This window comes from Entelurus aequoreus, linkage group LG02 (genome assembly GCF_033978785.1).
Source record: "Entelurus aequoreus isolate RoL-2023_Sb linkage group LG02, RoL_Eaeq_v1.1, whole genome shotgun sequence".
Classification (NCBI taxonomy): Eukaryota; Metazoa; Chordata; class Actinopteri; order Syngnathiformes; family Syngnathidae; genus Entelurus; species Entelurus aequoreus.
This window is the reverse complement of record NC_084732.1, coordinates 68634726-68658380: the sequence shown is the minus strand read 5'-3', so window position 1 is coordinate 68658380 and position 23655 is coordinate 68634726. Positions and strand designations below refer to the sequence as shown.

The following is a 23655-nucleotide window of genomic DNA, read 5'->3' as shown; positions in this document are numbered from 1 at the left end:
ATTTCAGTAGTAGAGACTAGCCCTGCCAATACATTTTAATTTCTGGGAAAATTCGTCTGTATATTGTCGGTGGAGGTTGTTAAAACAGTTGTTTTCATAGGGCTCACATGAAGAGACATTTCCTCACAATAAAAGGACACAAAAGTTTATCAGGGACATTTTACTTCTTCAGATGAAGCCTTTAAGTTAACGTGTCCACCTTGGACATATTTTGTTTAGAAAACAAAGACGTTAAAAACACTTAAATGGCGGACTTGTGGAAGTGTCAACCAGCAAACATTTAGTATTTAAGGCTGTATCTGCTGACGTAACAAATGAAGTCTGTCATAAATAATGGCAAATCTCAAAGGCTCATTTGGAACGAGACAATAAGTTTTATAAATATCAACACAATGGCTCCATGGTTTGAATTCAAAGTTTTGTGTTATGATCCGCTGCCCGGATCATATTCTGTTTGGGTTTACGGGTCACGTGTTTTCTGTTAGTCTTGGACTCCATTTGTTCCTGTGTGTGCACCTCTGAGTTGGTTACCATAACTACTTATTACTTTCACCTGCCGCTTGTGTTCCGGTTGCGCACCTGTTTGTAATCACTGACATTATTTAAGCCTGCCTTTTCCAGTCAGTCGGTCTGGCTTCTTTATTTGCGTCACGCGACTGCTACGTAAGTTTTTGCTTGTCTCCTAGCCCCTGCTAAGTGTCATACTCTGTGCTAAGTGTTAGCCTTAGCTTCCGGTGCGCTCGGCACCTTATCCAGTCGGTTTGTTTTCTGTTTTTTACCTGTTTTGTGTTGTTTTATAATCAAATCATGTCGTTACCTTCAAGTCCTGTCCGGATTCGTCCATTTGCATCTTGGGAGAACAAAACCCGCATCATCATGCGCCCCGATCGTAACATTTTGGCACTTATGGGGATAGAAAATACACAGAAACAGGTGCCAACAGGTAAAGACATTTGGATTTTGTGCTAAATATGACCCCCTCAAGTTCATTTTCTTTAAGAAAAAAACTACCAAAACATATTCAGTTAAAACTCAAACTTTAATTGTGTTCCTGGGTTTTCTCCCAGTACTGGTACCGTAACACATTACCCATGCTGAAAAACATGGTCCACAGGACGTTGCGTCATTTATATTATCTCCAGGCCGTGGGAAAGCCAAAAGCAAATGAACTCATTTTTTTCTGTGGATTTGATATTTTAACTATGACTAAGAGGGAGCTATTTAAATAATTGTTTTTATGTTATTTGCTTTTTTGTTGTTGTACCAATGTAATGTGCTTATTGTCAACTTGCTATTAGCATTAACTCCATGTGGCTATACTTCTTGTATTTTCCAATTCTTTGCAAAAAACTTACTCCTGTTGCTTAAATTATTATTTTTTTAATGTAATTTGCTTTTTTTCTATCAATGTAATGTGCTTGTTGTCAACGTGCTGTCATCAATATATTTCATGTGTATGCTAACAACTTATTTTCAGTCCTGTTACTCAAATGAGTAATTTTTGACTTCAAAACCTTAAACAAATATTAAATAAAGATGCCCGAGATGAGCCAATATGCATTTTAAATAGCTCAATCTGTGTGTTATTGGATTTAGAGTAAACAAAAACTTTTTTTTTGTTGTTTATTTTGAGAGAGCTACAACAAGATAATAAAGCGTACACATATTTAATAGTTCTAATTTTGCCATTGACTTCTAAATGCAGCTTAAGTTATTTTAGGCATGTGCTTACTAACAGCAAAAATGACCAATTCATTTATAAATATATATTTGTACTCTAACTGTGCTGCTCATTCAGCTGTTACAAAAATTAAAATGACAAATAAAATGTTGTCCATTTAAAGAAAGGAAAGGTTAACAAAAAGTGTTAAAAAAAAACAAAACTTTATGTATTTAAAAAAAAAGTTAAAATAGCAGCAATGAAAACCAACAAAACACAAAATCTAACTTCCTCAAAAAGAAAAGCGTTTTGTGATGTTTAAAAAGCTGCACAATGGTATATTGAATATTTATTAACTCTTGGGAGTTTGAGCACTCTCATAGACTCAATGTGTAGAATTATATATTTGATTAATTCTCTAAATGTTGGCTTGTTGGTGCGGTTGGTGTTTGTTAAAGTGTCTTTTTTTTAATGCATTGCAAATTGATTGATTGATTGCTTTAAAAAGTACTTGAATTGATGTAGACAAAAGTTAGCTGGCTGACTTTGGCTAAAATGATAGTTATTTTTTACACAACTTTATCTCACTCTTGTTAGCTAGCGAGCAATGTAGAAGCTAAACCAGGGGTGTCAAACTCATTTTAGATCGGTGGCCACATGGAGAAAAATCTACTCCCAAGTGGGCCGGACTGGTAAAATCACGGCACGATAACTTAAAAATAACGACAACTTCAGATTGTTTTCTTTGTTTAAAAACAGAATGAGCACATTCTGAAAATGCACAAATCATAATGCTGTTGTTGTTTTTTTACACGTACATTTTGCGGTTAATACCTTTATTTGTCGTTATTTATACTTTCAGAATAAATTATGTGTTAATGTTCATCAGTCCACTCATTGGTGTTAATTTTCAATCTATCTAGATAAAAAAAATTATCTCAAAATCAAATTACAGTATGTTATTTATGTAGTTTGCTCATTTTCTTCGACTGGTGCACTAACATTATGTGGTTTATTTATTTATTTTTTTACATATGTAGCATCATCTACCAAGATACAAAGAATTGTTAATGCGACATCTCGTGGACACATTTAGAACAGCAGTTTCTTTCATTCAAAAATTTCAGCTAATTTTTATACTTAGCAAACTCATCTCGCGGGCCAAAAAAAACCTGTATCACAGATATTCTGCCATAAAAACAAGGTTCGCTTTGCAAAATGAGCAAAGTATTCATGATTTTAACAAGAATAAGATGAAATATCCTCACACATTACATGTTATCGCTGAGATGACGTCACGACAATTGTCGACAAATATAATTGTCGGCGACAAATTTTATTGTCGACTAATCGTTGCAGCCCTAATGTGTGTATAAACACTATATTGCTGAACGTATTTGGCCACCCATCCAAATGATCAGAATCAGGTGTCCTAATCACTTGGCCCGGCCACAGGTGTATAAAATCAAGCACTTAGGCATGGAGACTGTTTCTACAAACATTTGTGAAAGAAAAGGACGCCAGGAGCTCAGTGATTTCCAGCGTGGAACTGTCATAGGACGCCACCTGTGCAACAAGTCTAGTCGTGAAATTTCCTCGCTCCTAAATATTCCAAAGTCAACTGTTAGCTTTATTATAAGAAAAGTGAAGAGTTTGGGAACAACAGCAACTCAGCCACCACGTAAACTGACAGAGAGGGGTCAGCGGATGCTGAAGCACATAGTGCAAAGACTTTCTGCACAGTCAGTTGCTACAGAGCTCCAAACTTCATGTGACCTTTTAATTAGCCCACGTACAGTACGCAGAGTGCTTCATGGAATGGGTTTCCATGGCCGAGCAGCTGCATCTAAATCATACATCACCAAGTCCAATGCAAAGTGTCGGATGCAGTGGTGTAAAGCACGTCGCCACTGGACTCTAGAGCAGTGGAGACACATTCTCTGGAGTGATGAATCACGCTTTTCCATCTGGCAATCTGGAGTTGGGCTTGGCCCCTTAGTTCTAGTGAAAGGAACTTTGAATGCTCCGGGATACCAAAACATTTTGGTTCATCCATGCTCCCAACCTTGTGGGAACAGTTTGGAGCGGGCCCCTTCCTCTTCCAACATGACTGTGCACCAGTGCACAAAGCAAGGTCCATAAAGACTTGGATGACAGAGTCTGGTGTGGATGAACTTGACTGGCCTGCACAGAGTCCTGGCCTGAACCCGATAGAACACCTTTGGGATGAATTAGAACGGAGACTGAGAGCCAGGCCTTCTCGACCAACATCAGTGTGTGACCTCACCAATGCGCTTTTGGAAGAATGGTCAAAAATTTCTATAAACACACTCCGCAACCTTGTGGACAGCCTTCCCAGACGAGTTGAAGCTGTAATAGGTGCAGAAGGTGGAACGACATAATATTGAACCCTATTGGTTAGGAATGGGATGGCACTTCAAGTTCATATGTGAGTCAAGGCAGGTGGCCAAATACTGTTGGCAATATAGTGTGTGTGTTTATATATATATATATATATATATATATATATATATATATATATATATATATATATATATATATATATATATATATATATATATATATATATATATCAACAATCATGCACCTGTTTGTGCGATGGGGCGTGGCATAATAAATGACACTGGCCACCATATAATCACTGACTCTAATAAAGTATAACTTTCTTTCTATATCAATATCTAGCTCTGACATTGTGCAAGGCTCGTCAAAGGAATGAATACCCTTGTGATCAGGTGCAAAATGCCAGAAAAGGCACAGTTGACTTGCAGAAGGTTACAAAGACATGTTCAGAGGAACGAGGCAGACATGTAGTAACGTGTCGGCAACATACCGTTAAAGTCACTGCGATCTTTGCCTCATTATACAAAAATAGAGTTAACAACTTTGTGACGCATGTGACAGATGTGCCCCCCCCCCCCCACAACAAATCACAACACATATCATGCACCGTCTCCCAGGGAAGCGAGATAAAACAATGGGTCCAACATGATCTGAGATTCTACCTGCAGTTGCTAAGCAACACCCACCTCCAGCCCCTCCATCTGTCCCATTGGTCAACAGGAAAAACGCACAAGGAGCCCGATTGGCTCAGAGAAAGTTAATAAACTTTAGCCAAGGCCTCGCTGTGTGTGTGTGTGTGTATGTGTGTGTGCGCGCACATAAACACTCACAGCTGAGATTCTTGTGAATGGGAGCAGCAGTGTGGGCTCGTGCGCACAACGGGGCTGATGTACTTCATGCATTGAGCTGCTGGGCTAAAAATAAAGATCACACTGAAGGCTGTGCTCCTGAAAGTTGCACGACTCAATTGAAAGTGACAAGTTCACTTCACTCCAGACAGAGCAGCTTGGGCCCGCACTCATCAGGGATGGAGGAGATATGTTTTCAAGTGTTCGCTTCAAGTATGGGAGCTCAAAAAAGGTTTGCTTTATCCCAGTGGCACATGACAGGAAAGCAAGTCAAATCCCAACCACCATATTTTGCACTTAATTATGTTTGCATAACCTCAGGAAATGACACCGGAACTAACTTATCATTTTAGTTGTATACTTTTTCATGTACTGGGTTTTTTTAATGGTACGCTGTGACCACCAATACGGTGGTTCACATTTGGTACAGTAAGGGAACAAAACATAAAACTAACAAAAACACAAACTGCTGAAAGCTTGTTATTCATTGCTAATTGTTATTATTGGAGTGTTTGAGTGGCGGAGACTTTCAGTATGAGGACTGGATTATGCTACAGTGTCACATGCACATCTGAAAAATTGCATCAAGTTGGCCTCCTTTTAATACATAAGTTCCAGTATGTAACATTTCCCATTTTTCAGGTCGATGAAATATGCAATTTTAAATAATCATAGCTCATTTTAATAATCCAGTGTGATAATGTACAAAACCCAAAACCAGTGAAGTTTGCACGTTGTGTAATTCGTCAATAAAAACAGAATACAATGATTTGCAAATCCTTTCAAACCTATATTAAATTGAATAGACTGCAAAGACAAGATATTTAATGTTTGGACTGAGAAACTTAATTTTTTTTTGCAAATAATTAACTTAGAATTTAATGGCAGCAACACATTGCAAAAAAGTTGGCATAGGGGCATTTTTACCACTGTGTTACATGGCCTTTCCTTTCAACAACACTCAGTAAACGTTTGAGGAGACCAATTTTTGAAGCTTTTCAGGTGGAATTTTTTCCCATTCTTGCTTGTTGTACAGCTTAAGTTGTTCAACAGTCCGGGGTCTCCGTTGTGGTATTTTAGGCTTCATAATGCGCCACACATTTTCAATGGGAGACAGGTCTGGACTACAGGCAGGCCAGTCTAGTACCCGCACTCTTTTACTATGAAGCTACGCTGTTGTAACACGTGGCTTGGCATTGTCTGGCTGAAATAAGCAGGGGCGTCCATGATAACGTTGCTTGGATGGCAACATATGTTGTTCCAAAACCTGTATGTACCTTTCAGCATTGATGGTGCCTGCAAGGATTTCTAGGCGGAGTCGTGGCCATGGCGGAGAGGGTATACGTCTCGGGGGGCTAAAGGTTGCGTCACTGCTGTTTGCAGATGATGTGGTCCTGATGGCACCTTCGGTTCGTGACCTTCAGCTCTCACTGGATCGGTTCGCAGCCGAGTGTTCAGCGGCTGGAATGAGGATCAGCATCTCCAAATCTGAGGCCATGGTTCTCAGCAGGAAACCGATGGTTTGTACAGTCCGGGTAGGGGACAGGACTCTGTCCCAGGTGGAGGAGTTTAAGTATCTCGGGGTCTTGTTCACAAGTGAGGGAAAGATGGAGAGGGAAATCAGCCGGAGAATCGGAGCACCTGGGGCAGTATTGCAGTCTCTCTGCCGCACTGTTGTGACGAAACGGGAGCTGAGCCAGAAGGCAAAGCTCTCGGTCTACCGAGCTATCTACATTCCTACTCTCACCTATGGTCATGAAGTGTGGGTAATGACCGAAAGAATAAGATCGCGGATACAAGCGGCCGAAATGAGTTTCCTCAGAAGGGTGGCTGGCATCTCCCTTAGAGATAGGGTGAGAAGTGCAGTCACCCGAGAGAGACTCGGAGTAGAGCCGCTGCTCCTTCGCTTGGAAAGGAGCCAGCTTAGGTGGTTCGGGCATCTCGTGCGGATGCCTCACGAGCGTCTCCCTAGGGAGGTCCTCGTTGCACGTCCCACTGGGAGGAGGCCCCCCGGCAGGCCAAGGACCAGATGGGGGGATTACATCTCCTCTCTGGCCTGGGAACGCTTCGGGATTCCCCAGGAGGAAGTCGCAAATGTTGCTCTGGAGAGGGAAGTCTGGGGGTCTTTGCTGGAGCTGCTGTCCCCGCGACCCGATTCCGGATAAGCGGTTGAAGATGGATGGATGGATGGATGGTGCCTGCACAGATGTGTAAGTTACCCATGTCTTGGGCACTAATACACCCCCATACCATCACAGACGCTGGCTTTTCAAATTTGCGCCTATAACAATCCGGATGGTTTTTTTCCTCTTTGTTCCAGAGGACACGATGTCCACAGTTTCCAAAAACAATTTGAAATGTGGACTCGTCAAACCAAAGAACACTTTTCCTCTTTGCATCAGTCTATCTTAGATGAGCTTGGGCCCCGCGAAGCAGGCAACGTTTCTGGGTGTTGTTAATAAATGGCTTTCGCTTTGCATAGTAGAGTTTTAACTTGCACTTACAGATGTAGCAACAAACTGTAGTTACTGACAGTGGTTCCTGAGCCCATGTGGTGATATCCTTTACACACTGATGTCGGTTTTTGATGCAGTACTGCCTGAAGGATCCAAGGTCACAGGCATTACATGTCACATGCAGTGATTTCTCCAGTTTCTCTGAACCTTTTGATGATATTACGAACCTTAGATGGTGAAATCCCTAAATTCCTTGCAATAGCTCCTTTAGAAATTTGTTCTTAAACTGTTCGTCAATTTGCTCACACATTTGTTCATGGAAGCTGCTTTCATACCCAATCATGGCACCCAACTTTTCCCAATTAGCCTGTTCACCTGTGGGATTTTCCAAATAAGTGTTTGATGAGCATTCCTCAACTTTCGCAGTCTTTTTTGCCACTTGTGCCAGCTTTTTTGAGACGTGTTGCAGGCATCAAATTCCAAATGAGCTAATATTTGCAAAAAATAACAAAGTTTACCAGTTCAAACGTTAAGTATCTTGTCTTTGCAGTCTATTCAATTGAATACAGCTTGAAAAGGATTTGCAAATCATTGTTCTCTGTTTTTATTCGTGATTTCCACAACATGCCAACTTCACTGGTTTTGGGGTTTGTAGAATACTGGCAATTTGTGCAATTATTAGGTTCTCAAGTGTAAAGCAGTATTACTTTACCATTACCAAAAATATGTGGTCCTTATGGGTGGCAGTGGTACTCAGTTGTAATACACTTTTGCGCCTCAAACACACACAAACACAAAAAGCCCCTGACTTTTTGTGTTTGTTTGAGATTGTCATAACTACCACAAGTGGTGGAAAATCAGAATCAGAATCAGAATCAGAATCAGAATAGTTTTTATTGCCATTGTTTGAGAACGGGTTCACAAACTAGGAATTTTTCTTGGTGCATGTGTTTTATGTTGCACGATTGCACCAAGAACAATTCCTAGTTTGTGAACCCATTCTCAAACAATGGCAATAAAAACTATTCTGATTTTCCACTACTTGTGGTAGTTATAACAATCTCAAACAAACACAAAAAGTCAGGGGCCAAAGTCATAGAGAAGTCTATGAAGGACAAAACATATGACTAAAGTGGTGAATCTGTATTTCTTTAAGTTTACTGACAATTTAGTTAAATATATTTATTATTAATTTAGTGTATTTTAGAACAACATAGTTGTATGTACATTTATTGTTTGTCAGTTATTTATGACTCCTTTCTTATGCAGTATGTTTGGTTAGCATTTATTTTTCTAATCAGCCTAACCTGAACCTAAGGTTTATCTATTAAATAAATTATAATCTTTGTGATTAACACATGCTTTCATATCATTTGACAAGGTTGTAAACTGTAAAAAGTGTATATATAATGATTGAATACAGTGAAAATCAAAAGTAAGATTACTAATTGAGTAGTTTAAGTGGGCCCTGGGCCCCTATGTAATGGAAAAGTTGGGCCCCGAGATCAAAAAGGTTAAGAACCCCTAGTCTTAAGTATTTCAATTCAGGGGGAGGATGAGGTACGTAAAAAATGTCCATTCCCTATGGGGGACATGACAGAAAATACTTGAGAATGCGCTAGCCAAAGGCTGACTTTTAATCAGTCACTCCAGGAATTTGTGATTTCACGATCACGCCAATTCATTCAGATGTGTCACGTGCTGCTACTGACCCTCACAATTTTGGCATTTTCAATCAAATTTGACTCTGAGCGGCGCTTAAACACGCACATCACCTGTCTCATTATGCTTATTTTTTGTAGAGACAAAGCAGAAACAGCATTGTGTAACAATACAGTATATCAGCTCTTCATTGCTCAAACGGCACTGTCACGTCGGTCCACGCATGGGCGAAGACGTCACTTCCTGTCAACTTGTTTGACGTCAGTTATGTTCGTGAAATTGTACAGATCTGTACAAAAACCTGAACCAAGTGCTTAGCAGCCTAAAGTACCAGGAGAGTGGAAAAACAAGTTGTCTCTATATTGAAGCGATTATCATATACTGTATATCTGATGTATGACACCGAAAGACTTACAAAGTTTGCGAGTAAATAGATATCAAAATAGTATCAATCTCATGGAGCTTCCCGAGCCATTTTGAGAGATGAAGAGCTAGCGAGTCATGTGATCGAGTGACGTAGAGGTAGGAACCAGAGCTCCCTTAATCACCAACAACAATGCAAATCACGCAGACTTTGTGAGAGCCAACAACGATTACTTTGGGAAAAAGTATGATCCAGAACCTTGTATCGTTGATCCTGAATATAAGGAGGATGAGCTAGAAGTTTTAAAAACTCTGCTAAACAAATCTAAACACTTCATATCATGTAGCAGTATTGCTAAGTGCTAAACAAGAAATACAAACTACAAACCTAATAAAACGATAGCTAACTGTACAATGTCTGCTCTCACCGTGAAGACGACTGATAGGATGTCCATATCTTCCCGTTTAGATGAAGAATGAATCATGATGCACACGATGGGTTAACAAGAAAAAGTCTCCCTACAGACACCGTCTTCGATTGTGTGTTTGTTTCCATCTCCGGGTATGAATTGAATGTCACAGATGAACCATTTCTAGACTCATGGCTAAATCCTCATAATATCCAGATGGGAGGCATGATTTATATTCTAGAATAACTTTGACCAGCTGAGACGTGAAGAAGCGGGAGCAGCAGAACATCGCTGCCGGTTCACAGTAAAGCAGCAGAGGGTTACTTAGCTTTGTCCTATCAAGCCGCCGCTAAAAACAATTGTTTATCTGCGTTAGCGCTTATAATAACAACACCGCTAACATTTGGTTAATATTCAGGTCAAGATATGTATAAATAGTATTGTTGGCGGGTTTTGGATGGTTATTTAGAGGGTTTTGTGCGCAAAATAGAGAGCCCCCATTGACTACATTGTTAGCTGACTTTTTATGTATTTATTTATTTACAAATAGAATGCATAACAAAAAGATAAACTTATGTGTTCATGTCTTATATAAGGATTGTGAATGATGGACAGTACATCTCTGTCTAATTTTTGCCTATTTCCAGTATGACTGACCTGATACTATGGTAAGAGTGCAGAAGTGACGTCAATCTAAGAAAATTACTGAAGATGTTCGGAGCGGAATATTCAAAATGGCTGACAGAATTTGTGGCATTTTGATGTTTGGACGGTATTTACATATACTTCGCAGATTGTATATATAATTGGATATGGTATAATGGCTACAATGAAATACAATAAAGCATATAAAGTCAACTTGTTTTTCCACTCTACTGGTACTTTGAACGGCAAAGAAATCAATCTTTTACGACTTTATTTACATCAATTCACAATATGGACAATTTTAAATCTGCTTTTTGTTAGGATGCAGATATAGATATAGGTTAGAGTAAGTGTCATACATCCATTTTCTTCCGCTCATCTGAGGTCGTGTCACGGGGGCAGCAGCCTAAGCAGAGAAGCCCAGACTTCCCTCTCCCCAGTCACTTTGTCTAGCTCCTCCTTGGGGAACCCGAGGCTTTCCCAGGCCAGCCGGGAGACATAGTCTTCCCAGGATATCCCGAGTCTTCCCCGTGGCCTCCTACCGGACGGACGTGCCCTACAAACCCCCCTAGGGAGGGCGTCCGGGTGACATCCTGACCAGATGCCCGAACTATCTCACCTGGCTCCTCTCGATGTGGAGGAGCAGCGGCTTTACTTTGAGCTCCTCCCGGATGACAGAGCTTCTCACCCTATCTCTAAGGGAGAGCCCCGTCACCCCAGAGAGGAAACTAATTTTGGCCGCTTGTACTCGTGATCTTTTCCTTTCGGTCATAACCCAAAGCTCATGACCATATGAGACGATGGGAACATAGATCGAACGGTAAATTGAGAGCTTTGCCCTCCGGTTCAGCTCCTTCTTCACCACAACAGATGGATACAGCGTCCGCATCACTGAAGACGGCGCACCGATCCGCCTGTCGATCTCACAATCCACTCTTCCCTCACCCGTGAACGAGACTCCGAGGTACTTGAACTCCTCCACTTGGGGCAAGATCTCTTCCCCAACCCTGAGATGGAACTCCACACTTTTCCGGGCGAGAACCATGGACTCTGACTTGGAGGTGCTGATTCTCATCCCAGTCGCTTCACACTATGTTGCCAACCGATCCAGTGAGAGCTGAAGATTCTGTCCAGAAGAAGCAATCAGGACCACATCATCTGCAAAAAGCATAGACCTAATCCTGCAGCCACCAATCCGGATCCCCTTAATGCCCTGACTGCGCCTAGAAATGTTGTCCAAAAAAGTTTTGAACAGAATCTGTAAAAAATCCAACAGCCCTGGCGGAGTCCAACCCTCACTAAAAACGTGTCCTACTTACTGCTGGCAATGCGGACCAAGCTCTGATCATACAGGGAGCGGACCACCACAATCAGAAGGTCAGATACCCCATACTCTCTGGGCACTCCCTACAGGACTTCCCAAGGGCCATGTAGACTGGTTTGGCAAACTACCATGCACCCTCAAGGACCCTGCCGAGAGTATAGAGCTGGTCCACAGTTCCACGACCAGGACAAAAACCACACTGCTCTTCCTGAATCAGAGGTTTGACTATCCGGCATAGCCTCCTCTCCAGTACACCTGTATAGACCTTATCGGGAAGGCTGAGGAGTGTGATCCCACGATAGTTGGAACACACCCTCCGGTTCCTCTTCTTAAAGAGAGGAACCGGACGAACAGTGCTCCCGAAACCGATGTTGTGATGACATAAGCTATACGCATTGGGTTGTCTGGAGCGGAGGCAGCGTGTCTGCGCTGTGGACGTACTTTAATATATTCTAGATCAGTGGCGTGCAGTCACTAGAGGCAGGGGAGGCACGGCCTCACCTACCATCATAGAAAGAAAAAAAAAAGTAAAAAGAAAAAAAAATTATTAAATTGTTATAAGTATCCAGTGATTATACTAAAGTTATTTTCCATTTAACTTCACCAGTTTTAAATTATTTTTATTTTCACATTTGCCGTTTAAATACTGAGAAGAGACGGTGCGGTGATCAGCAGCCAGTTGAGGCACGTCACTGATTTGTGCCTCAACATGGATTGTGCGCAATGACTCGGCTAACTGCTGGCCTGCTGTGCAGTGAGACCGTATTGCTATATAAATTATATTATACATTTCCATAGTTTAGTTAGCTGAGGTATATAATGTCCAGTGTATTTTGTCAACAACTGTATGTGTGTAACGTATTTCTTGTGCTGAGCGATCATAAAACTGGAGGCTCGTCTCATAACCCCGCCTCCTGGTGCCAAGCACCTCCGCTGCAGAATGCACCGCCCGACGGGAGCGCCACACCAACCAAAGCCTACACCCAAACCCTCCACGTGCAAGACCGAATCCACCCAAAAAAAAGTCACTTAACAAGAAGACAAAAAGTGCAAAAACAACAATGCTCGCGCGGCGCGCCAGAGGAGCCGTGAACAGGGACACAACATTAGGTACACCTGCAGACTGCAGCGCGGATTTCATATTTCATTCATTCACAACTCTTCCAACACGAACACCACTGCTCCCGCACTTATAAGTAAAGGTAAGACCATAATAACGTTTTTTTTAATTAAATGAGCTTTTTTGTGTGCTACAGTTTGTAAGTGTAAAGTTATAGTTAGGTTAAAGTACCAATGATTGTCACACACACACACACACTAGGTGTGGTGAAATTTGTCCTCTGCATTTGACCCATCCCCTTGTTCACCCCCTGGGAGGTGAGGGGAGCAGTGGGCAGCAGCGGCGCCGTGCCTGGGAATAATTTTTGGTGATTTAACCCCCAATTCCAACCCTTGATGCTGAGTGCCAAGCAGGGAAGAATGCTGGTATGAGCTTTTAAACATAACCCGTTAACTCAGGGGTGGGCAATTAATTTTTACCGGGGGCCGCATGAGCAACCCGAGCACTGCTGGAGGGCCACATCGACAATATTTCAATTAAATTTTGCTCAATATTATTTTTGATGTATACCGTAAGATAAATAATAATAATAATAATAATAATAGTAATACTTCAACATAGTGTGTGTAACAGCATTCCATGACTAATATAAATAAATTAACATTAATAATAAATGACAGTAAAATAAGCACACGTATGACTGAGGAGTCATAGTGTAACTTTGTGTGGTGTTTGAGTTGTCCGACTTTTTGTGTGGCCATAAACGCACCAGTGGTTTAGTGGTATGCGTGTTGGTGACAGATGACAAGTTGGTTTTGGCCTGGTTTGTAAGGCAGAAAATGACTACTTTTTCGAGATAGAAGTGTTTTACTCATGTTTTTGGTGGGGTTATGTCCGAATATAAACAGTTTTGCTCAATAAAGTGATCGATATAATTCCTGTCCTCGAAGCATCTCGATAGACGTTACAATAATTGAACGGTGTTCAATTGAACGGTGTTGACGAACACCGTTAGGGCCGCTTGTTGTCACTGTCACTCAAAGTTGCATTGCAAAATTACATAGAATAAATATGTTTATTTTGTTTATAATTCAGATGGGATTTGATTTGGTGCGCGGCATATATTTGCTGTGCGCAGCAGACGCTTGAGCAGTGCGCAATTGCGCAGGCACGCACCTTAGAGGGAACGTTGCTTGGCAGTCCATGTCTTGTTGAAAACACGCCATTCGTCATCAACTTTTCTCTTTTTAGCGTCTCGGGTGTGAACCGTGCATCACTTGTCGCTGCATGTGCACCTTCACTCGCAGGGGACACACGGACACACGCCCATAAATAATACTTTTCAAAATAAAAGCAGCACAGTTGTATTGCGCGCATGACATAGATGTTTTTTCAACTTTATTTTGTAATTTGTGATTGCAGCTGTTCACATTCACTCACAATCACGCACACGCATACGTCCACACGGAAGTAATACAAATAACACTGTTCAAAACAAAAGCAGCACCGTTGTATTGCACACTCGACATAGATACTTTTTTAAATTTATTTTGTCATTTATAATTGGCGTCACGCGGGCCGGACAGGGACGCACAAAGGGCCGGATGCGGCCCGCGGGCCGCAAAATGCCCAGGTCTGCGTTAACTGCTGCCAATCAAATGGTGAATAAGATACTCTTTAGGGTTCATATGTTTGTAAATCTGACTGTGATGAAGTCAGTGCCTCACCTGATATGAACCTCACCGCACGCCACTGTTCTAGATATACCTGCGGAAAGCGATCTTCACAATTTAAGATGACATTGGCGGCTTTTAATGAGAGAAAGGCTCCCAGCAACGCGAAGTAAGTGTGACATCAGGCTCGCTTTTCGTCCCAGACATGGCGCGACAGAATCTAAACAGAGTTCAGTGCAGGCTGAAATATTGTGTAACATTTTTTGATAACATCTTCTGGTCAAGTCCTCAATTACAGAATGATTAGCAGGCTCAATATAAAATGTTATTAATTAGTAGAGTTGGTTAAAACATTGTCATGTAGCAATATGAAGACCATTAATTTGTACATCCTGTAATGTACAGAATATTGGAAGCATTTATTCAGGTAGAAATTTCAGATTTTAGCTGGGATAGCGCCCCCTGGAAAATTATCTGTCTAGGGCAGGGGTAGGGAACCTATGGCTCTGGAGCCAGATGTGGCTCTTTTGATGACTGCATCTGGCTCTCAGATAAATCTTAGCTGACATTACTTTACTACAGGATAAGTACTGAATAATTCCGCTGGTAATCACAGTGTTAAAAATAACGTTCAAAATATAAAACATTCTCATGCATTTTAATCCTTCCATCCGTTTTCTACCGCACCTGTTCAAGAAGTCGCATTAATGGTAAGAAGTATTTTATTTATTATTGGTTAGCTTCAGAATAACAGCCCTTTGAGACACTTGTGATTTAGGGCTATATAAATAAACATTGATTGTTTGATTGATTGATTAAAAAGAATGAGGGACTTATTATATTCTAAAAATGTTGGTCTTACTTAAAAATGCACGCATATAGTTGTATTCAGTGTTAAAAAAAATATTATATGGCTCTCACGGAAATACATTTTAAAATATTTGGCTTTCATGGCTCTCTCAACCAAAAAGGTTCCCGACCCCTGGTCTAGGGTACACTTATTAATGACGAAAAATTATAGCTATCTGCAGATAATCGCAAATAATTTTGAGTTAACTATGAACAAAATGCGAACAAAATAGTTAAATAGTTGGATAGCCCTACTTTTATATATATATATATATACATACATTTTTTTGCCGAAAGAAACCGGAAAGAATTAAGGATGGTTGGTTGCATGAGCAAAGGCGTTCACGATCTGGTAACCCGGCAAAACAGGAAGTGGCCATTGAGCAAAGGGAGGGACACGCTAAACAGATAATCACGTAAAGAGTACCCACTATCAAATTTGGTTGCGCTATCTTGCTGTCTCACTGTTGATTCTTCGCATGGAGTGAGAAGAGAAAGTAAAAATTAGTGCTGCAGAGCGAAGAAATTGTGGATAAAAAAGGAAAATGGCACCACTGCATCAGCTCTGTGCTTTTTTAATGTATATCGTGTTCTTTGTTGTGGTTTTTATGTGTTTACCTTATTTTTGTACCCCATAATTTCCCCATTGTGGGACAAATAATGTCTATCCATCAATCCAAAAACCGACAAACAAATATGTTATCAGTCATTTCATTTTAATTGACCACATTTTAGAATGATAATGAACAAATATCTACAAGGATGAGTGAGGACTGCTTGTTAGTAGAAGATTTTAAACTAACACATGTTGGAGCATTCTTAGGATGGGTGAACAAGCTGAACGGAGCGTTTTTTAGTGGTAAACATTTTGGAAAGAAGATCCCAAGAAGGCTGACTATGTTTCTGTCAAGTGGCTTTAAAAGCGCTAAGCAAAATATTGTGTCATTGCAGTACTACAGGAGTGTCTGGCAGGCTGTTCTCCAGGAAAAGCTTAATTATTAATTAGCTTACATGCAGTTCACATCCACGGGTATCTGCTCTTGCCATGTAGTCCACATGTAAGTGCTGTCTGAGCCATGCAAGTTAAAGAAAATACACCATTGTTTTCTACCTTGCAGTGAACAATGATTTCAAGAAAGGATCCAGTCCCCTTGCCCTCAAAAATCATCATTGTCATATCAGTGCACAACATTTATTTAAAACCAAGTAAAAGTCTGCAAGCAGACGATTCACAGAGCCTTCAAAACAATACATTAAAATGTCTTACTGATCAAGAAGTACAGGCAAAAAGGTTTTACATCCGCTTCGTCACTCGCTTTAACTGTTGGGATGTTTTATAAAAAAGTGACTTGGGTTTGGAAGGTTGAATGAGGCTCAGGTTTCCTTCAGAAATGCTCCTCACAACTCTTCGAGGTTTTTTCTCTTCTGGACCTGATGGAGCGACAAATGGAGTCAATCGAGAGTGAACGCTGAAAGTATACACATTAAGTTCATTGACAAATCATTTGCAGGATCTCAAAGTCTCCAAAAGATGAATCGTATCTTCTTATCTTTACAACCTACATTAAATATTCAGCGTATGTAATTTTAATGGAGACAAACTTAAAGCTGGGGTACCTAAGTTATTTTCTTTAACTAAAAAAAATAATATTAGCATCATACAGTATATCGTAACAGTAATCATTTCTGGAAAAATTCAACATCTGAATGCTGTCTGTGCCTTGTAATGAAGTATTAAGTAGTACATAAAACCCCGGAAGACAAACTAATTTGGACAACACCTCCAGATCCAATCACAGGATTTAGAGAAAGCAAAAGTGAGCAGAGCCTACGAAATAGCCTCCTCATTGCGAACTTGTTTTCAGTAAAGCATGGCTGCCAATCACCCACCTGGAAAGATCGCGAATACCTGCGCTTGCTTTTATAGTTATAATTATGTTAACAAAAACCAAAAAGAAAAAGTCAGAGGAAGAAAAACAAACAAAAAAGAACCAAAATATGAATAAATGTTGGTCTAGGGTATTCAAGACGAAGGGCATTGCAGGTCTTTGGACGCACAAGTGGCTGTTTTCCTTCTAGACAGGTAATCTAATGTTCCATTTTCCTATATTTTGTGTGTATCCCTTTGCGTGGCGACGTGTGTTACCGAAAGTCACACGATTGCTGTTCTGTGGATTGTAAGCAGAGACATAGTTTGTGGTTTCTGCATTTAAACTTTTGCTAAATCTTTGTATAATATATGGCTACGGCGATATTAGAGTAAAAAAACAACATACCTGTGACAACATTTATTTTCTGCAACAAAATACGAAGTAGGTGATCCTTTGAAGCAACTTCAGACTGTCAACAACCTACGCGCGTGCACATACAGTTCTCGTGCGCAATTTTGTGCACTTCCAGAGAGGAGGAGACTGGGAGGGACTATCAGCGAGGTGCGCAGAGTGGTGGACGGTATTTACAGTTTGAATTGTGCCTGGTGACACAATAATAATAATAATGGAATAGATTTATATAGCGCTTTTCTATTGACTAGACACTTAAAGAAAGATTCAAGTACCCCAGCTTCAAGACCTTGCATTCAAAAACTAGTCAAAATAATGTCATCAAGTTAAAAAATACTGAAGCTTTCTTTCTCCAAAACATTTGGCTCTACAGGGAAATATATACAGAAAAATTATCAGATAACATTTGTATAATTTAATTTTTGTGCAAACATCACAGAAATAGTGTAATGATATCAGATATAAAACAGACAATAACATGAAATTAATATGAATATTTGTCCAATGAACTGTGTCATGAATGCCTTTTTAGTATTGTCTAAAGTAAAAATAGCTGAATATGCATATTCCCTGATTAAACACAGAATAGAAACCTGAAATGAGGCTGGGACGAGTTGAGTCTACTTTCTGACTGCGCAATCCTTCATGAACTGGGTTTGATGGCAGGTTATTGCGTCTGTTTGTCAGTATCTTTCCAATGTAATGTTTTCAGACATATTTATTATACACAATGGTTTTCTACAGCCAATGTCTTCAGTGTAAGTGTGACATCATTAATCTTGCTCATTGGCCAATAAACTGCAGATACATAATGAGGCCCATACTACTACCCTGGCTCACCATGTAAGGCAGCGGGCAGGTGCTTGTCGCTGCCATCTTTCTACAGAGAGGAAAAGCACAACTAAAAGAAAATAAGGAGGAATTATGCAAACAATAACAGAGCTTTTCCTGGAGCACGACATTGTTGTGTTAACAATACACTGCGTTTTTAAAGTGTCTTCATTCAACAACGTGCAAGAGTTAGCCTCCTCTGAACTCTCGTCCCAGAAATCAGAAAGCGCTAACTTTCTAATGTGTTTTAAGCATTATATGGCACCTTCTTAAGGCTTTTAACATGTAGTGACGTATACTACATTCGTACGTAACATGTGCATTAGCTTTGGGTATGGTTAGCTACTGATAGCGATTTGGCTAGCTAATGTGTGAGACAGTTGTGAGTGGCAACCCTGAACGTCAGACAAAGTTCTCGTGCCGACGAGCATTTATGATCTAATTTATTCAATATAATTAGTATTTGCTGGTTTGAAAAAATATTGTTAACAAACAGCCCCTCTAAGTGAACTAGGTGGGAGGAAGCCAGTATATCTGGAGAGAACATGCAAACTCCACACGGAAAGATCCCGAGCCAGGGAATCGAACCCAGGACCTTCTTGTTGTTAGGCACTGTGCTGCCCTAATTATTAAATAATTTGTTTAATTACTTCATGAGTCAAAGTCAGTGGGCAGATCCTTACACCTGATTGGTTAGTCGGCACTTAACTGTTCTTTGGAACTTCGACCAGAGAAGGGGAAGACTACTGGTCAACATGTGGTGGAAATCTTTGGGCACCTCCTGATTTGATTACGATTACGATTCATACGCTGCAGGCTTATACACATATGCATCCACAAAAAATACACGCCACGCACACATACCTAATCCCACTCCCTTAGGGGTGATGGACGACTGAGCAGCGTTTTGGATAGCAGCAGCCTGCCTCCGTAGCCCCCACTCCCTCCCCTCTGTTGCAAGTTTTGTGGATTCTATGTAACATTTATGTGTGCTTATGGCTATTCAGTTTTTTTTTTCTTGGCCTCAGTCTGGACCCCCTCCCCAGGAGCCCAGTCTGAGACCGAACCTTTGTGGCATTTTACATTTTGAAAACAAATTTTAGCATCAACCGTCATTTGCAACTAAGCATAATTCAGAACTTCCTTTTGGAAAATCCAATTGAAGACTTTTTAGGAAATCTTTGGACAGCCTGTATATTATTGAAAGTTTTATTTTATTTTATGATACTTACCAGAGAGATGATGTACCCTGACTGGTCTGGAGGCCAGGCAGGGAACCTTCTTAACACGCTTTGGTCCTGACAGATTCTCATCTCTCTCCCTAACAGTGCGGGGGAAAAAAAGAGAGAAAATATTTATAAAAAGTACATTTTACTATCAATGTTTGACTTCTTCATAAAAACAAATACAGACTTACATGGCTGGCTTTAGTGTACTATTTCAACACAAAAAGGAAAGGTCAGTGTTTATTGGCCTATGGCACTTTCTAAAATTATCATTACAAAAAAACAAAAGGCCTAACTTAAGGAAAAACAAATTGAACGGTCAATGCTCATAACACATGGCTGATAACTAAATACAGTATATTTAGTTATTAAGCATTATGGATTTGTTCTTTCTAGCAAAATCTTTACAAAATAAAAAATATTTTAAAAAAAAACATGGTTTTTATGCGATCTTGGAGGGACGAACAGATAGTGTCACGTCTGCCTTCTATTAAACCTTATGTGTGTAAAATAAAATGTTTTTTCTAAACTTAAGGCTTAAAATCCCCCTCTAAAAGAAAAACTGCACCTTTTTAGAATTTCACCCACAATCCCTATGTGAGAAAATAACACGTCTTTTCCTTTTCTGTGTGTTCTAGATAGTAAAAAAAACCCTGCTCGAACAAGGCAATGCCGGTAATGGGTATTCTATCATTACTCCTCTACAGCACTTAAAAAAAACATCCAAAACTGCCAAAATGTCATATTTACGTGCTGTGACCTTTAACCAAGCTATAGCAACATTCTTATTGTAAAAGCTAACGCCGAGGAACTACTTTTCTGGCATAGTGACACAGCACCTTGTTCACAGAGGTGATGCTGTTGCTGATGCGGAATCACCCTTAAGTTAGGAGCTTGAAACTTAGAAAATCCACAAGCTGCCAGCTAAAACTCCGGACCAACTAAATCAGTGCATACAGGTTCTAAACTCGACGACATTGTTAGAAAGACGCAGGAAGATACTTGTGTTCTTCAAGCATTTATAATCTGAGGAGTTAGGACTATGCTGAATTTCCACGCACAATTCACAAGTCTTTTGCTGAAAAATATATTCATCCCATCAGTTGGCATCCCAGTAAGAGCAGACATTGACATTCACTGTTTTGTTCCTATTTTTTGATGAAAGGTTTGGCACCCGAGCATTACTGCTACTTAATAGCTTAGTGTTTCATTATAGCTGGATCTGCTTAGCACCCAGCATTTAAAACTTTTAACTTATCCTCCATACATTCACTCTTGATCTTCATGTGTCTCAAATTACCGTATTTTTCGGACTATAAGTCGCAGTTTTTTTTCATAGTTTGGCAGGGGGTGCGACTTATACTCAGGAGCGACTTATGTGTGAAATTATTAACACATTACCGTAAAATATCAAATAATATGATTTAGCTCATTCACGTAAGAGACTAGACGTATAAGATTTCATGGGATTTAGCGATTAGGAGTGACAGATTGTTTGGTAAACGTATAGCATGTTCTATATGTTATAGTTATTTGAATGACTCTTACCATAATATGTTACGTTAACATACCAGCCACGTTCTCAGTTGGTTATTTATGCGTCATATAACGTACACTTATTCAGCCTGTTGTTCTTTATTTATTTTAAATTGCCTTTCAAATGTCTATTCTTGGTGTTGGGTTTTATCAAATAAATCTCCCCAAAAAATGCGACTTATACTCCAGTGCGACTTATACATGTTTTTTTCCTTCTTTATTATGCATTTTCGGCCGGTGCGACTTATACTCCGGAGCGACTTATACTCCGAAAAATACGGTAGTCGTCGTTGGCTCTTATGAAGTCTGCCATGATTAGTGATAGTAGTTGTTTATAGAAGTAGTGTTAATTGCTGTAACATTAACGCGGTGATGCTTAATGACCAAAATATTGTAAATGGATGTGGTGATCAATCGGCCATCAGTATCGGCCAATTTTCACGGAAAATTATTCGATTGACCTTGCAGAATTATACATTTTATTGCTGATCACAAATACTTATCTCATCTGGCTGACATACTGTATTTATTTCTAGCTGAAAAGCAGCTCGCAGCTATTGGTGTATCTCCATACACAGTGAAGAGCCGCTCCTCTAAGCTAATATTAATCACCTATATTACAGCAATAAACTGCATTTCTTTGTGTCCTACTGTACGTATCGTTATCACTGGAGGACAAGGCTGAACATATATACACACATAGAAGAGAATAAGGAACTAGTTTAAAAAATGGTGTTGATAATATCAAACCGTAAATAGCGATCACCATAAAAAATAGAAAAATGTACAGTTAGTACATGTGATTGGTATCGGCCCATCTCACTTATAGGTAATCAGTATTGAAAGCAGCAGCATAAAACCCTGATCGGAACATCCCTAATTACATGTTCTTACCATACCATACCAACTTTATTCATTATGGATGCTACTCCATGATTACAGCAATGTGAGTGGCACTGAGGAACAAGGTGGGTGAAGTGTCTTGTCCGAGGACACAACGGAAGTGATGACGGAAGCTGTCATCGTTCCAAGAATTCTCAAGTTTTTGGACGGATGCGCTACCATCTGAGCCACATTGTCCCGATATAAAACAAAGATTTTGAGAGGTATCCTTTCAAAGAGATATGACTGGCAGTATAATGCTGTAAAAAATGCATTTTGGTAAACATTGAAAGTTTAGTTCAGGACATCCTCTATATACTTTACTATTAGCCTGGGGGTGCTTCCAGGCTGGCGGTCTTGGGGCGATATTGATCTAGACTGACTTTGATATGACATGCAAGCAAATGCCAAATAAAGTGATGAATAACAATTACCGTTTACGTTTCCCTTGCGCAGCAGACGTCATGTGCATGTAGGTTGGATTGGCCCGTCTTACTTGTAAAGAAGCAGGGTTGTGATATCTGCAAACAGATTCCTGTTAGGTTCACATGAAACTCAGTGTATTCATCGGTGAAGCAGGAGGCCGCCATAGCCCACTGTTCTATTACACAACAGAATATCTAATGTGGAGCTGCTCCCTCTCTGTTGATTGAATGTTCTGCTTCACCTCCCTTAACACAGTCAGAGGTGTGTCTCATGCTTAAGGAGCAGTCAAGAGAGTTATTTTGACCGGCTGGCGGTTCCATGGCAGATTTTTCTTCAGGCCTCTGTCGGAAGTGCCACTTGGGATAAGACGTTGTATGCGTAATCCTCCTGAGTGACGGGTTACTTTGAACGTAATCTCTACAAAATTCTGTGTTACAAAACACTTTTTTTTGCCATGTTAAAAATAGATCTGCACCAAATATTTAAATGTGTTTTCTCACTAGCCGACATTGTGTAATCCTTCAAAAAATAGACACAGAAAAATCCTCTGACCATTATCTTAATGCATTCTGGGTAAACAGATGTATCAATGTTAACCTCAGTGTTACCAATTGGCACAAGGACATGCTGAGATTTGGCTGAATTTATACTTTGATCCAAAAAAATGCATCATAATGCAATGATTATCTAATTTTAGCCTGTCTATTTCTACTATTCTACTATACTTTCTGGATTCTGAATCTGTCTAACATAACCCCCTCGACCTTAAAGCTCCACTTAACCAATGAGATTGGTATTTCCTTTAATAAATACATCTTAAGTTGTGTACATGGTGAATCTGCGTTCTTTTCCTTTTGGCCGATAAGCTCAGATTCCTTAGCCTTCTTTCCTAACTACATCAAATCTGTTGCAAAAGGCCAGGAGCGAAGGGTCGGTTTCAGACCTGTGCCACGACTCAAAGCTAAATAAAGACTCAGCCCCTTAACCGGTTATGTGCTAATTGTTATCAGCAAACAGTAAAGAATATTATATATCATTGGATGAATTTTTGAGAATCTGGCATCGGACTGTACTGTTTACAAAACAGCTGTTTGTAAAGGGTCTTCAGCTCCCCAGAAAAAAAAGTCAAATTTCTGTCTTATTCCGGTTTGGATACAC

At 40.1% G+C, this 23655-nt stretch overlaps 1 protein-coding gene across 2 annotated transcripts in view; it reads right to left on the bottom strand.

Moving 5' to 3' along the window:
• Nucleotides 1–16492: 16492 nt before the first annotated feature.
• Nucleotides 16493–23655, bottom strand: part of LOC133638542 (kinesin-like protein KIF18A) — a 53903-nt gene continuing 46740 nt past the window's right edge. For both annotated transcript variants that reach the window (XM_062031262.1, XM_062031254.1), the window contains 3 exons: nt 22506–22592; nt 19660–19748; nt 16493–16745 (listed from right to left, as the gene is read on the bottom strand). In XM_062031262.1, coding sequence (XP_061887246.1) covers nt 16609–16745; nt 19660–19748; nt 22506–22592 — 313 coding nt within the window. In that variant the 3' untranslated portion in view covers nt 16493–16608. The remainder of the gene's footprint in view (nt 16746–19659; nt 19749–22505; nt 22593–23655) is intronic.